At 40.8% G+C, this 16,548-nt stretch overlaps 1 protein-coding gene across 1 annotated transcript; it reads right to left on the minus strand.

Annotated features, from left to right (window-relative positions):
- Window positions 1–13,571: 13,571 nt before the first annotated feature.
- LOC138905955 (uncharacterized) lies at window positions 13,572–14,012 on the minus strand. Its single transcript, XM_070194469.1, has one exon. It carries the CDS (start codon window positions 14,010–14,012, stop codon window positions 13,572–13,574), a length of 441 nt encoding a protein of 146 aa, XP_070050570.1.
- Between the last annotated feature and the right edge of the window lie 2,536 nt (window positions 14,013–16,548).

Raw genomic sequence — 16,548 nt, forward strand, 5'->3', positions numbered from 1 at the left:
ATTTCATATTACACTTTCATTTCTTTACTCTCAAGGATCATTATCATAAGCATCAACATATAGAATATTTCAGAAATCATGTCTTTAAGTTCATTAGTAATGATGGCTTTAGAAACAATCGATTTCTTTTCAAAGAATGTAGCAAAATGACTGGCAATCGAAGCACATGATAAAATCATAAATGAGTGATACACAATTTATTCTTGAAATACTTTTCCCTGAAAGGGCAATACACAATTTCAACTCATGAGTATGTAAGAACTCAAAACACATTGAAAATACCTACAAAGGAGATCATGGTGATTTACAAATGAAACATGTTAGGATAGGGTCAATTCGAACGTGACTCAAGTACATAAGCATTTACGCAAATCAATTTGGAACAGCTGGAATGAGAGCTTGAACCAACCACATTTAGAACATAGGAGGAACTCATGGATTCCGATTCTAGAAAGGGTATTTAGCCATCATGCCTTAATTAAGCTTTCCCTTAGAGTTACTACAATGTCCCACACTCCTATAAAGCTCAATCTATAGAAACATAACCAAATTTAACCATATTTAGGAAGGTGTTCTTAGATTTAGCCCATTCAGACATTTCATCAAACACCTAATATGTGAAATCGATTACAAGGTCCCATAAAATAAATTCCTCTACCCTCACCATGAATTTTCAAGCAGCCAAACAATTTACAATATTCCTACAATACCCATCAACCATCATTAGTCACATGCATACCCAACCATTTGCTTCAAACCCACTAAAATCACATTTCCTAGTCTTTACATACTCCCAAATTCTGATTGAGGGCTTATGGCTTCCGGTCACCATCCATAATCCCCACGATGATAACATACTAATTAAACCCATTATTAAACATTGCATTAAAGCTAGGGATTAAGTCTTACCATATAAGTAGAAGGTCTTGTGAGTTTCCCTCTTGAACTCCCAAGGTTTGAGCAAAGATTGGGGAGTATAATTTGATAGAGCTTACCCCCCCCCCTCTCTCTCTCTCTAAATTGATACCCTCACTCTAAAATATCAAGTTATATCTTATAAAATGACCCCCTAAGGCCTTATATCAAATAGGGTCGGATAAGAAAATTCTAAAAATAATCCCCTGATGTTAATTATGTGGTGCAATTCTGTGATAGCAGAACATATATATGGCTAGCAGAATGGCCACAAAATGGTATGCAAATTCCGCAATGCAATTTCACGGTAGCAGAATAGTTATGCCGCCAGCAGAATGGCTACAAATGATTTTCAAATTTTGGGTTGGGTTTGGTCAATCCTGCAATGCCATTTCGCGGTAGCAGAATGGTTATGTGGCCAGCAGAATGGCCACAAAATAGTTTTCAAATTTGAGTTGCTTCTGATTCAATCCGTGGTGATTTCGTGGTCAGCGGAACAAATCCGTTGTAGCATAATGGACCACAGAATTATCGTTTTCTGTAAATTTTTCTACCAACTCCACGATGCATTGCACAATCCAAAAATCCATTTTGTGGCACATTAGCTTACCTTGCCACCATAAAAACTTAAATTCTTGAAAAATATTTACGGGGCCTTCCACTGAATAGGTTTGGAGGCCCATTGGTAGACCTAATGAGAATGTGTATTCCGCACTGGTTTGGATTTGCTTATTTAACACAACATATTCTATGGGTGTGTCATTTGGCGGAATGGATGTTATTTTGTTATTTTCCCCCATGTTGTGGCCCTGTCTAGGCCTTGTGAGCGAGATGGCTCTTGAGATATTGATTTACTTATTGCATCGAAGAAGTGTTTGCCTTCTCGTAGTGCATTTTCCTCTTCGTCTCCCTGTGGTTATATTTACGCATTTTACATGCTTGTTGTTGAGACACATGTGTTGGGACTATGAGAACTATTGCGCAATGGTTATCGATGAGATTATTTTTGATCGGATGGCACATGGCACATGTATTCTATGTTGATAGTATGGATCGCTGCCATGGGTACATGTTTAGATCAGATGGCATGTCGCCACTGGAATGTGTGTGGATCGGGTTACATGCCACAACGAAGTTATGATGTATACAATTCCTTGAGATAATTTTGTGTGTTTTGCTTCTCCTTCATGGGATGAGTTTGCCTTCTCGTAGAACATTTTGCTATTCGTCTCCTCGTGGTTATGTTTAAGCACTTTACATGCTTGTTGTTGAGACACATGTGCTGGGACTGTGAGAACTATTGCGCAATGGTTATTGATGAGATTATTGTGGATCGGGTGGCACATGGCATAAGTATTCTATTTTGATAGTGTGGATCGACGCCACGGGTACATATTTAGATCAGGTGACACGCCTCCACTGGAATGTGTGTGGATCGAGTTACACGCCACAACGTATTTATGATGTATACAATTCCTTGAGATAGTTTCGTGTGTTTTTCTTCTCCTTTGTGGGATGAGTTCAGAACATTATGCTTTTGTTGTTATATTTTTCCCACCTTCTGGATAGTTCTCGTACTTGGGTTTCCTTGCCATTACTGGTCATATTCGAATTGTTTCTTGTTAGATGCACGGATTGCGGCATACGAGGTTCTTGATGGTATTTGACATGGATATTGGTTGAGCAATTTATACTTGATAAGATGAGGTTATTAGGCATTAAATCAATACAATCAAATTTTTGTAAGGTAAGTTTAGAAGAGGAAATTCACTAATCGACTCAGAATTTTAAAATGGTTCTCGCCGAGCGAGAGAAATCCATGACTTGTTGTGTTGATGGGTGACTATGAGTTCCTACACCTTTCATTCCTTATGCAGTATTTGGAAGGTTTGGGTGAGATTTTATTTTCCATGAGGTGTATTACCGGTACCGGATTTGGTAATGAGCAGCTATTGTGGTTGGAAGATATTCTTATGCGCATATCAATTATGTAGTACGTCATGTGGTTAACTCATGAAAAACTAATGATGGCTCGATAAAGCTGGTTGATATTGATACAGTGCACATATATCATAATCAAATTTTAGAGGGAGCTCCGGAAGTTGGAATTTGGTTCTAAGCAATGTAAGCTAAGGTTCCAAGAAGAATCTTCAGTCCGGATGGTGTAATGGCCTTATATTGTTTTAGGTGATGTGAGATCACCCATGGGTATTTAAATGATGAGTTTTGTAGTGATTTGGCAGCTTTGGAATGACTCTTAGCATGTTCGAGAATCAACGTATGTTTAAGTATGGGAGAATATAACCACCCGACCGGTCGTATTTAGCTTTATCATTTCCTTTTGGTTGTTTGAGATATTGAGCAGCTTTATTTGATATATTATGACTTGCGTGTAAAGTTGGATTTGATTTTTGAGAGGTTCCGAGATCATTTGGAAGAGTAATTCTCAATTCAAAAGACTTAAGTTTGGGGAATTAACCAAGGCTTTCCTTTTGAGTAAACAACCTTGGAATTGGAATTCAATATTTTCAATAGTATCGTATGGTGATTTTGGACCTGGGCATGTGTTCATACTTAGAATCGGAAGTTACTAGGAGATTTTAGATCTTTTTGCCGAAAGTTAGCAATTTGGAAGTTTGGAGAATTCAAAGGGTTGATTAGGAGTTAACCTTAATGTTATCATGGTCTGGCTGGTGTTAAGAGACTTTGTATAGGTCCTTTGTGTCATTTAGAACTTGTGTGCAAAGTTTGGTTGAAATCCGAAATGATTTGGCATATTTCAGACGAGTTTGGCAAAGTTGGAATGTTTGGAAACTATTAGATGGATTTTGATTGTCGATTCTTGGTTTTGATGTTAGTCATAGTTTTTTGAGCATTTGGATAAGTTTGATTTATGTATATGGACTTGTTGGCATGATTGGACGGGGTCCAGAGGGGCTCGGATGAGTTTCAGGGTGGTTCCAGATCATTTTGAACCACTTTAAGATTGCTAGTTTTTTGGTGTTCAGGCATGCATCATGATTGCAATGAGTTGCACGTGATTGCGGAGTAGGATCTTTAGGTGGCTGGTTTTTGGTCTTCCTGTTCGGGAGCATGATGCCGCGATCGCGAATGGAGGAGGAATTGGTGGACGTGTTCGCGTGTAGCTGTCCCCGTTCGCCTAGAGAAAGAGGTCGGCTAGGGATTGATGTTCTTTTCACGAGGTGTATAGAATTTTCGCAAAGTGGAGTTCGCAATCGAGGAGGCTTATTCTGGTCAACAATATTTTTGTGCTTCGCGATCGCGAAGCTTTGGACCGCGATTGTGAAGGGTTTACCTGGAGCTGACCTTTAGTTGTTATATTTCGGGACTTTTGCCAGTTATTTCATATTTTGAGCCCTATGCTTCGAGAAGAAGAGAATTGGAAGATTATTTCACTGCTACATTGGAGGTAAGCAATTTTCACTTGGATTTGGATTTATATCTTGATTTCACAAGGATTTCTACATCTAAAACTTGTAATTTTAAAAGCAATATTGGGAATTTTTGTCTACAACTTAAGAGGGTGTGTCTTGATGATTTGAAGGTCGATTTGGGCTTAGTTTTGAAATCTAATTACATACTTGGACTCATTGTTTTGTTGAATTTTTTGGATTTGTATAGAGATCGAAGTTATTTTTGGGTTTGTTTCCTATTGCATTATTTTATGTTATTGAGTTGTTTTTTACTATATTTGGGTGGTTTGGAGTTGAGTTTGGACGTTTTTTGCGATTCCTGCTTGATTTGAGATTGTGGGATAGAGGTAAATCTTTTTTCTATCCTTGTAAGAGGAAATTCTCCCGATATGTTACTTAATTTCTACTTGTTCATGATTTAGGACCGATGTATATTGCAATGTGACGAGCGTATATGCGTAGCTAGGTTTTGACCATATCCGGTATTATTGACTTTAATTATGCTTTGTTTGGATTAAGTGAAGTTAATATCCATGTTTCAATTGAATATATGAAATGCATGATAACATGTAAATAAGATTTAGGAGCATGCTTAGGTTTATGACTTGATGAATTAGGCATAAAGGATAGTTCTGCCGCGATGAGATTTATTATTAACCCGTATACAAGTGTCTTATTTGCTCCATGGTTTGGTGGTTCCTATGGCTTAACTGACTCATGTTAATTGAGATGACTAAACTTGTGAATGCTTAAATTGCTAATGAAGTTGTTGTGATGAATTGATTTACATGATTTTCCATAGCCATCTTTTAGCCATATGAGTTTTTTATCCGCATTCTTATTATCACGACCAGTGCCATTTTATTATATCATTTCATATACATATGCATGCGTTGGAGAGTAGGATGTTGTGGAAATATTGAGGAATTTTGCACCAAACAATGTGAGCGGATATTGTTTGATGGTATTATGATGGGAACGAGTTGCACGCCGCAAAGATTGATTGGTGATCATCAAATATAAAATGATCAACGCTTGATTATGGATCCATCCCTCTAGAGTCAGGTGATTACCCATGTTATCTTAGGCCTAGTGAGCGTAGGCACCCGTGATTCTTTTGTTGTTTGTTAGACACGTGGCTTGTGTTAGTAGCATGGAGTTTTGCCATGAGTTGTTGATATTGGATAAGGGGCATGCATTGGGAGCTTAGACTCATGCATTGGCTCTCACACATACTGATATTAGATCAGGAGAATGCATTAGTGTCACGACCCAAAATTCACAAGTCATGAAGACACCTAACCCAACCCGCTAGGAAAGCCCACAATCATATAATATCAATAAAAATGGAATAACACGTTCTAATAACTCAACAACTGAAGAATATCGTAAAATGTTTGAGAATAAAGCCAAAGTGCTAATACAACCAATCCCCAAAATATGGTGTCAACGAGCACACAAGCACTACTGAATAACAAGGTATAAACAAAATCCTATAATACAACTGTTTGAAGGTAAGAGCAGTAAAGATAAAGATAACAGAAAGTGGACTTCAAGGCAGCTACCTCATCGTCTCTCTAAAGATGGAAACGACTCAAGCCACCTCGACTGAGTGTACCTAGATCTGCACACGAAGTGCAGAGTGTAGTATGAGTATAACTGACCCAATCTACTCAGTAAGTAACAACGCTAACCTTGGGTTGAAAGAAGTGACGAGCTCAAAATGATAGTCAAATGCCAATACCAATAACCGATAACAGTTCAAAATATAAAGGATAAAACATAGAGACAGTAGCTCAATGATATCAAGTTCAGCTTGTTCACATTTCAAAAATTTAGGCATGCTTTCAAGTATAATAGTTAAAGCCTAACACAGATACAACATGTCAATTATCAGTTAGCATAAGGAAAGTGCATCACTATGCCTACCTGTCAAGTATACATGTAAATCAACAGTATCATAGTGGATCCATCAAGAATATATACACTTTGCACTGTACGGGTACCTAGCATAACTGCCCATCATAAAGGACGTATATGCAATATTATGCATGCGTCCACAGCTGGCATGTCAGACTCTGGAGGGGCAGATCCTGCCCAGGCGCTAATCGTAATCATTTAGCCCAATAGTGAGGCCTAGTGCATGCGTCACCCCAAAACAGTAATACTTAGCCCAATATGGGTCTGGCATTGCATCATCGCAAAATCAGTACCAAACCGTCTCTAAGGTCCAAACTCAGTCATTTGCCATTCAAGTATGAGATAAATGTAAGGCCCCGTAAAATCTACCTAAAATTGGGGTTTCGTAGTGCTGAAGTGGACTTATATGTTAGGGAGTTGAAGAAAATTATTGGAAGTCCAAGGTGTTTCTGCAGTTTATTCTGCGGTCGCAGAACTGATCTGCGGACCGTAGAGCTTCAGTAGATTGAAGCAGAAACCTGGGCAAAATTTTGGACCATATGCGGCCGCATAACCCACCGCTGACCCAGAACAAAAATTTTCGAAGAGAAGTTCTGCGGTGTATTTTGCAACCACAGAATAGGTTTGTGGACCGCAGACCGGTCTCAGAGTGGGGCAGAAGTTCCTAGTTCCGGAGGGCTTCTGTGGACCGCATAAGCATTATCCGGTCGAATATGCGACCGCAAATCTACATCGGGGCTTCATTTTTTTTAATTTTTAAGCCTGACCCCATTCTTATGAAACAATCTTAGGGACCATTTTAGAAGGTTCAAACTTATACTTTAGAGAGATAAAGGTGGTCTAGAATGAGAAAAGGAATTTCTAAGTCATTTGTTCATCAATCTTTTCTCAAGCCTTGAAGAATTCTCTAGGTTAACTCACAAGGTCCTCAAACAAAAGGTAAGGTTCTAGCCCTAGCCTTTAATTTCAAAATTTAACTAAAAATAGGTAATAAGCCAAGCAATTCTTGGGTATGGAAGTTGTTCATTATGCATGCATGTACTATCTAGGGTTGTGGGGAGATTGTTGATTTCAATTGGGTAGATTTTGGGTAGTGAAATAAATGAATCCACCATAGAAGGACCTTGAGATTATAATGGCCACCTAGTGTTTGATAAAATGCTCAGATGAGCTAGAATCATGAACTCCTTCCTAATTTGTGTTCAATGTTGTTGTGTTTCTAAATAGATCAAAGTTACTAGGATTCTAGAACTGTGTAGTGAATTAAGAAAGCTCAAAGCGAGGTATGTTGGCTAAACTCCTCTTTTAGAATCGAACCCCACAATGGCCTTATAAGTCCCGTAATGCTCATTATAATTTGATTATTCCAAACAAGCCTTGTGTCAAAATAAATATGTGTTCAATATGTATTCCAAAGATTCTTGTTATGTTGAGTTACTGTTTGAGAATGTGGTTTAAGTATGGGTTGTGTGTTGTTATGTTATGATTTTAAAACGTGATTCTAATGAAAGCTATCATGTAAAATTGTGTAATAAATCACATGTGCCTAAGACCCTAAATTGCTCAAATGTGTGTTTAAAGTCTTAATTTGAAAGACCATGTTGTTGATTTTCCATGATGATATTTGAAAGTGAAAGAAGGGAGTATGAAGTATGATGTGCGGCCAACGTGCCAAGAATGATATTGCGTCATGGCCATTGGTGCCAATGAAATGAATTATATGCAAAAGATTATGAAATAAGTGGTAAATCCTTTTAATAGTAAATGCTTTGGATGTATCGATTAGCCACCGTAGAAGGGTAGGTCGAAATAACCTAACCCCGAATCTACACGTACCAGTGTAGGAGTGATTGAGGGGTAAATCCCCGTGTTAGTGTGATGAGGTTCTTTCCCCTTATATAGGATGATATTGATGTGTTGAGCTATTTCCTCTTATATGTGATGAGATTATTGCAAGCGAGATGTGATGTGATGTCAACCCACATGGCATTGTGGCGAGACGGCTTAGCCGATCAGGCTGAGATCGGACGCCATGTCGCGCACATGGTGGTATTGTGAGTGGATGTCTCAGGGTGAGACGGCTTAGCCGGTCGGGCTGAGATCAGACTCCTTGATACTATTTGATTCTCTTATTGATTTCTTGTTTCCTTCTTCATTTACTGTTACTCGTTCTATTGCGAGGGTGTTTAGTTTTATATACTAGTACTATTCCATATGTACTAACGTCCCTTTTGCCGGGGGCGATGCATCTTTAATTGAAGCAGGTGGTTCCATAGTAGGTGGCATTGATTAGTGATAGCAACACACCCTCTCCTCAGCTGACTTGGTGAGCCCCACTTCATTTCGGGGTCCTGTATATCTTGTCCTTGTACATAGTGTTTGAGGTATAGCTTGGGCCTTGTTGCCGGCACTGTCATAGCACTCTTTTGTTTCTGTTAGAGGCTTCGTAGACATAGTGTGGGTTGTATCTTGTTTTGGGAAGGTTGAACTAAACTTGTTGTAATTCATTTGTCCCACTTTAATTACGAATGTATAGTGTACAGTTTGGGGGACTTGTTAATGACGTAACTAATGGAAATGAACTGGTGTTATTCACATGACCTCTTAATGTTTAATTAATGATATAAATGTATCTTCTCTTTATTCATGGACGAGTTGGGTAGAAGGTATTGTACAGGCTTGCTCGGCTGGGGTATCTCGGTTAAGCGCCGGTCGCGCTCCCCATGGTCAGGGCGTGACAATAAACACATTTCAAATACTCAGTTTAATAGAATTACCCTTAAGCGGTATCAATAACATGTGAGGAATCAAATAAAAAGTACTGAGACAAAGATATTATTCACAGATTTAGTATCATGACTGAGAACATGTGTGTAAATAAGGTCCATAACTCAAAGACAACAAGAATAGCCCTATCAAGTCTTAAACAGTTAACACATAGCCTAGACATGATGTCTAACATGATTCACAGTTCAAATAATCAATCCAGTAGAGGGAACGTGGGGATAACATGATATGATAACAAAACAAGCCCGGTTATAACCTAAAGGCCTCCCCAAACAATGAACACATCGGTGCATGCACACACGCCTGTCACCTAGCACGTATGTCACCCCAATATCTTTCATATAACGTAGTTCTTAGGGTTAAATACCTTTAAGTCCAAGTTTGGATGTGTTACTTACCTCACAGCGCGCAACTCAATGCTCAAACAAACCATTTCCATGTGAATCGGCCTCTGAACGACTCGAATCTAGTCAAAAATACTTATTCCCATCAACAATAGCTATAGGAAACAATTCCAAAAGATAAAGCTCCTTTAACCAAAATCAAAAAGCCAACCTCGGGTTCACACCTCGGAACTAGAACAAATTCACAAATTTCGAACACCCATCCAATAACGAGCCCAACCATACCAAAATCATCCAATTCCAATCACAAATAGACCTTCAAATCCCCAAACCTCGCTCTCCAATACATAGTCCAAAAATCACCAAATTTCACCTCAAACACACATAATCTAGGTGTAAATATCAGTGGGTAAACAGTATTTATCAATGAAAGTGATGAATCTTCACTTACCTCTTCAATTGTAGTCAAAACCATCTCAGCAATCGGCCCTAGCCGAGCTCTACAAGTCCAAAATGAGACAAAAACTCGAAACCCTTCGTTTATAAAATCTGCCAGCTAAATCGTACCTGCGATCCAATTCTTTGCATCTATGGAACGACAAAGAACACCTGTGGCTTTAGATGCACACCTGTGGGACCACTTCTATGGTTGCTCCCGCTCTTTCGCACTTGTGGAGACCTTCCGCTTCCCAACCTGCCCATTTCAACTTTTGCGGACCTTCTTGCGCAGAGGAGCATTCGTTGTTGTGGAATAACCTTTGTACTTGTGCTCCCAATGATCCTTCCCATTTCTCGCATCTGCGCATACCTGGCGCTTTTGCAGCTCCGCACCTGTAGCCAAAACCTCGCAGGTGCGGTTACGCTAGAACTGATGCCAACAACATTCCCATAAGTCTAGTCCCCAATTCGATTTCAATCTGAATCACCCCCGAGGCTCCCGGGCACACATCCAAACATACCACCAAGTCCTAAAATACTATACGAACTTAGTCGAAGCGTAAAATCACATCAACCAATATCAAAACCATGAATCGCACCCCAATTCAAGCCTGATGAAACTAATGAACTCCCAACCACTAAAACCAATGCCGAAACATATCAAACCAACTCCGATTGACCTAAATGTTTGCACACAAGTCATAAATGACACAACAGACCTATTCCAGATCCCAGAACCAAATCTGAGCCCGGTATCAACAAAGTCAACTCCCGGTCAAACCTTCAACTTTCTAACTTTTTCCAATTCAAGTGAAAACGACCTACGAACCTCCAAATCAATATCAGGACACACTACCAAGTCCAAAATCACTATATGAAGCTATCAGAACCATCAACACTCCATTCCGGAGTCGTCTACACATAAGTCAAACTCCGGTCACTTAAGCTTCCAACCTTGGGACTACGTGTCCCAATTCACTACGAAACATTCCTGAAACCAAACCAACCACCCCAGCAAGTCACATAACCATAAACAAACATAGAAGAAGTGATAAATAGGGGAACGGGGTTGCAACACTAAAAATCACCGGCTGAGTCGTTACATTCTCCCCCTCTTAAACAAACGTTCATCCTCAAATGGGTCTAGAATCATACCTAGAGTCTCAAATAGGTGTGGATAACTACTCTACATCTCCCACTCAGTCTCCCAAGTACCCTCTTCGATTGGCTGGCCCCTCCATTGAACTTTCACTAAAGCTATATTCTTCGATCTCAACTTTCTAACTTGCCGACCCAAAATGGCCACCAGTTCCACGTCATAAGTCAAATCCTCATCTAACTGAACCGTGCTTAAATCCAAAGCATGAGATGGGTCACCATAATAATGCGAAGCATAGAAACATGAAACACTGGGTGAACACCTGATAGACTAGGTGGCAATGCAAGCTTGTAGGCTACCTCTCCAATCCTCTCAAGCACCTCAAAAAGGCCAATATACCGAGAGCTCAACTTTCCCTTCTTCCCGAACCTCATCATACCCTTCATGGGCAAAACTTTAAGCAATACCTTCTCTCCCACCATATATTCAACATCACGAACCTTCCGATTAGCGTAACTCTTCTATCTAGAATGTGTTGTATGAAGAAGATCCTGAATCAACATGACTTTCTCCAAGGCATCCTAAACTATATCAGTGCCCAAAAATATAGCATCCCACCGCTCAAACCAGCCAATCGCAGATCGACACCGCCTCTAATATAAGGCCTCATAAGGAGCCATCTGAATACTCGATTGGTAGCTATTGTTGTAGGCAAACTCTGCAAGCGGTAGAAACTAGTCCCAAGAACCCCCGAAATCCATAACACAAATACGTAGCATGTCTTTCAAGATCTAAATGGTGAGCTCGGGCAGTCTGTCCGTCTGGGGTGAAACACTATACTAAACTCAATACGTGTACCTAACTCTCACTACACTGCTCTCCAAAACTGGGATGTGAACTGTGTATCTCGATTAGAAATAATGGACATTGCCATGCTATGAAGTCGAACAATCTCGTAGATATAGATCTGAGCCAGCCGATGTAAAGAATTGGTAGTCACAACCAGAATGAAATGTGTGGACTTAGTCAACCAGTCAACAATCACCCAAGATGCATTAAATTTCATCAAGGTCTGTGGGAGCCCAACAATGAAGTCCATGGTAACACGCTCCAATTTCCACTCAGGGATATCAAGTCTCTGAAGCAAACAAACCGGCCTCTAATGCTTGTACTTCACCTGCTGACAGTCCAAGCACCGAGCCACATACTCAACTATATCTTTATTCATTATTCTCCACCAATAGTGTTGCCTCAAGTCCTGATACATTTTGGATGCACCAAGATGAATGGAATACCGCGAACTATGGGCCTCCTCAAGAATCAACTCAATTAACCCATCCATGTTGGGCACACAAATCCTACCCTACATCCGCAACACCCTATCATCTCTAATAGAAACCTTCTTAGCATCACCATGATGTACTGTGTCCTTAAGGATATGAAAATGCAGGTCGTCATACTAATGCTCTTTGATGCGCTCATACAAAGAAGACCGAGAAACCATGCAAGCTAGAACCCGACTAGGCTATGAAACATCTAACATTATGAACCGATTGGCAAAAGCCTGAACAACTGATTCTAGTGTTCTCTCACCAACTAGAATATATGCAAGGCTACCCATACTCACGGCCTTCCAACTCAAGGCATCGACCACCACATTGGACTTCCCAGGATGATACAAAATGGTGATATCATAGTCTTTTAATAGCTCTAACCACCTTCGCTGCCTTAAATTTAGATTATTTTGCTTAAACAAGTGTTGTAGACTCTGATGATCTGTAAATACCTCACAAGTCATGCCGTAGAGATAATGCCTCCAAGTCTTAAATGCATGAACAATGGCTGCCAACACTAAATCATGAATGGGGTACTTATTATCGTGGGGCTTCTACTGATGCGAATCATAAGCAATAACCCTACCCTATATGAACCTGATGCTAAAGGAAAAACTAGAACTGGTGATGTGGTCAAGGCAGTCTTGAGCTTATGAAAGCTCTCCTCACACTCATCAGACCACCTGAATGGGGCACACTTTTGACCAATCTAGTCAAAGGTGTAGCAATGGATGAGAAACCCTCCACAAAACGGCGATAATATCTCGCCAAGCCAAGAAAACTTCGAATCTCAGTAGCTGAAGATGGTCTGGCCTAATTATAAACTGCCTCAATCTTCTTCGGGTCTCTCTTGATCCCCTCAATGGACACCACGTGCCCTATGAACACCACAGAATCGAGCCAAAACTCACACTTGGATAATTTAGCATATAGCTTGTTCTCCCTCAACGTCTAGAGTACAATCCTCAGATATTGCTCATGATCCTCCTGGCTTCGTGAGTATACCAGTATATCATCAATGAATAATATGACAAAATAATCAAGATATGGCGGGAATACACTTTTCATTAGATGTATAAATGTTATTGGGGCATTTGTTAGCTAAAAAGACATCACAAAGAACTAGTAGTGATTATACCGGGTCCTGAATGTCGTCTTCAAAATATCAGAATCCCAAATCCTCAACTGGTGATACCCAGACGTCAAAGCAATCTCAGAGAATACTCTAGCCCTGAAGCTAGTCAGATAAGTCATTAATGCGTAGTAGTAGGTATTTGTTCTTAATTGTAACTTTGTTCATCTACTTGTAATCAATGCACATCTGCATAGTACAATCCTTCTTATTTACAAATAGAACTGGTGCACCCCAAGGCGACCCGCTAGGCTTAATGAATCCCTTATTATATATCTCCTGAAGTTGTTCTTGCAAATCCTTCAACTCTGATAGTGCCACACGATACAGAGGACTAGAGATGGGTTGAGTGCCCAGCACCAAGTCAATACCAAAATCAATGTCCCTGTCGGGTAGCATGCCTGGAAGGTCTATAGGAAACAGATGTAGAAAGTCTCTCAGTACCGGAACGAACTCAATGGCAGGGGTATCAGCACTAAAATCCCTCACAAAGGCCAAATATGCCAGACATCCCTTCCCAACAATCCGTTGGGCCTTAAAATATGAAATCACTTTACTGGGAATATAGTCCAGAGAACCTCTCCACTCAACCCTAGGAAACTCCGGCATCGCCAACGTCACGGTCTTTGCGTGACAATCCAGAATAGCATGACATGGTGACAACCAATCTATGCCTAAAATAACGTCAAAATCAAACATGCTACATAGAATACACGTCCTATATACATGTCCACAACAATAGAATCACCCACCCGACATAGATACATGAACAGGCGTAACTAAGGAATCATGGGGCATATCCAAAAAACAATCAAAGTATGATTATACAAATGAATAAGTGGAACAGGGTCAAATAATATGGAAGCATCTTTGTGGCACATTGAAACAATACATGTGATCACAGCATCAGAAGCAACTCCCTTTGGCCTAGTGAGAAAAGCATAGCAGCAAGCCTGAACACCACCCGATCGACCTGCCCCTCTGGAGCGACCTCGAACTGCCTGAGTCCTACCCCGAGCTGGCTGATCTGTTGATGAAGCAACTGGTGCAGGGGTCATAGACTTGCCTCCCTACTGCACTAGACCTTGGTAGTGATAGGGGCAATACTTCCTCACATGCCCCAACTCTCCACAGTCATAATAACTTTGAGCTGGAAATAACGGTGGGGCCTGAATCGGACCCCATAAGCTAGAATAACCACTCGAAGAACTCGGTACTGACAAATGCTAAACTGATGGAGCACGTGATGAACTCTAATCTGGGAGGGCACTGAACGATGACTAACCCGAATGAGCACTGTATGAACCATGAGTAGTTGATGCAACACGATGAACCAGACGAGCCATCTGAGCGGGCCTGTAAGGACGACCTCTGTTGTGATGTGACTGACCTCAAGATGAGGTACCACTAAAACTACCAAATCCACAGGACCTATGTCCATCCCAATCCTCATGCTCAAGCTTGTGAACTGACTCCATGCGCCTAGCAATCTCGACCACCTGGACGAACCTAGTATCTGTCTCAGCCTCTCGGGCCAAACTGTAACGTATGCCATACTTGAGGCCATCAATGAACCTCTTTCTCCTCTCTCTCTCTCTATGTGAGAACCAACCATATAGCATGACGGGCCAATTCTATGAATCTCATCTTATACTGAGTCACAGTCATATCTCCGTGGCGTAGCTGCTCAAAATCTCTACGCAACTCCTCGTTGCGAATCTGTGGGACAAACTTCTCTAAAAAGAGAATGGAGAACCCATGCTATGAAAGTGGCACTGCGCCAACTAGCCTACTCAACCTATAGGCCTACCACCATTTGTTAGCTGCCCCTGTCAGCTGAAAAGTTATAAATGCAACTCTACTAGTTTCCAATATACCCGTTGTGCGAATATTCCACTAACACTGGTCTAGGAAATCCTGAGCATTCTATGACTCTTCCCCACTAAACTTTGGAGGCTTAAGCCTCCCGAACAACTCTAATCTATTCTTCTCCTCATCACTCATAGGTGGGCTAACCTCATCTCAAGCAGCAGCAACAGGCTAGGCTGGTAGTACCCCCATTGTCAGGAGTCCCTAAGAAACCTGCTCTAGAGTACGGGCGAAGGGAGTCTAGGCACCTCCCCCAGCCTGTGAAGTGGCTGGTGCAGCAGGAATAGAGACTGCCTGAGCCAGGCTCGTGCACACAGTAAACAAATCTGGGCTAAGGCCTCTAGAAAGCGTGGAATCACAATAGGCACAATTGGTGCTTGCGCTGGTCCCACCAGCTCAACAACATCTTGTATCTGCTCCTCAAGTGGAGCAATTGGTGGCTCCATAGGTGCTGCTCTAGCTTTAGTACGAGCCACAGCTCGGCCTTTACCATGGCCTCAGCTTCTAGTAGCCCTAGCTGGTGATACTGGTTGTCGTCCATCTGATCTTATCGCACGTGTCCTCACAATTTGTGAGAGAATATAAGTGTCAAGTTTCAAACTTCAGAAATAAATAATTCGCACGATAAGAATGCAAGAAAGTGAAGTTTCCTAATAATTTGGCAGACTCTCGAAGATAAGTACAGACGCCTCCTTACCGATCTGCAAGACTCTACTAAACTTGCTCGTGACTCGTAAGATATAAGCAACCTAGTGCTCTGATACCAACTTATCACGAACCAAAATCCACAAGTCGTGATGGCACCTAACCCAACCCGCTAGGTAAGCCAACAGTCACATAATATCAATGAAAATGGAATAACGCGGTCTAATAACTCAACATCGGAAGAATATCGAAAAATATCTGAGAATAAAGCCAAAATGCTACTACAACCATTCCCCAAAATCTGGTGTCAACGAGCACTACTGAATAACAAGGTATAAACAAAATCCTCTAATACAAGTGCCTGAATATAAGAGCAGTAAAGACAAAAATAATAGAAAGAGGACATCAAGGACTGTGGACGATATGGCAACTACCTGGTAATCTCCCCAAAGCGACTCAAGCCTGAAAATCACCTCGGTCGGATGTACCAAGATCTGCACATGAACTGCAGAGTGTAGTATGATTACAACCGACCTAATGTACTCAAGAAGCAATTAGACTAACCTTGGGTTAAAAACAGTGACGAGCTCAAAATGATAGTCCAATGCCAATTCCAATAACTGATAACAGT

The sequence above is a fragment of the Nicotiana tomentosiformis genome, chromosome 2 (assembly GCF_000390325.3).
Source record: "Nicotiana tomentosiformis chromosome 2, ASM39032v3, whole genome shotgun sequence".
NCBI lineage: Eukaryota > Viridiplantae > Streptophyta > Magnoliopsida > Solanales > Solanaceae > Nicotiana > Nicotiana tomentosiformis.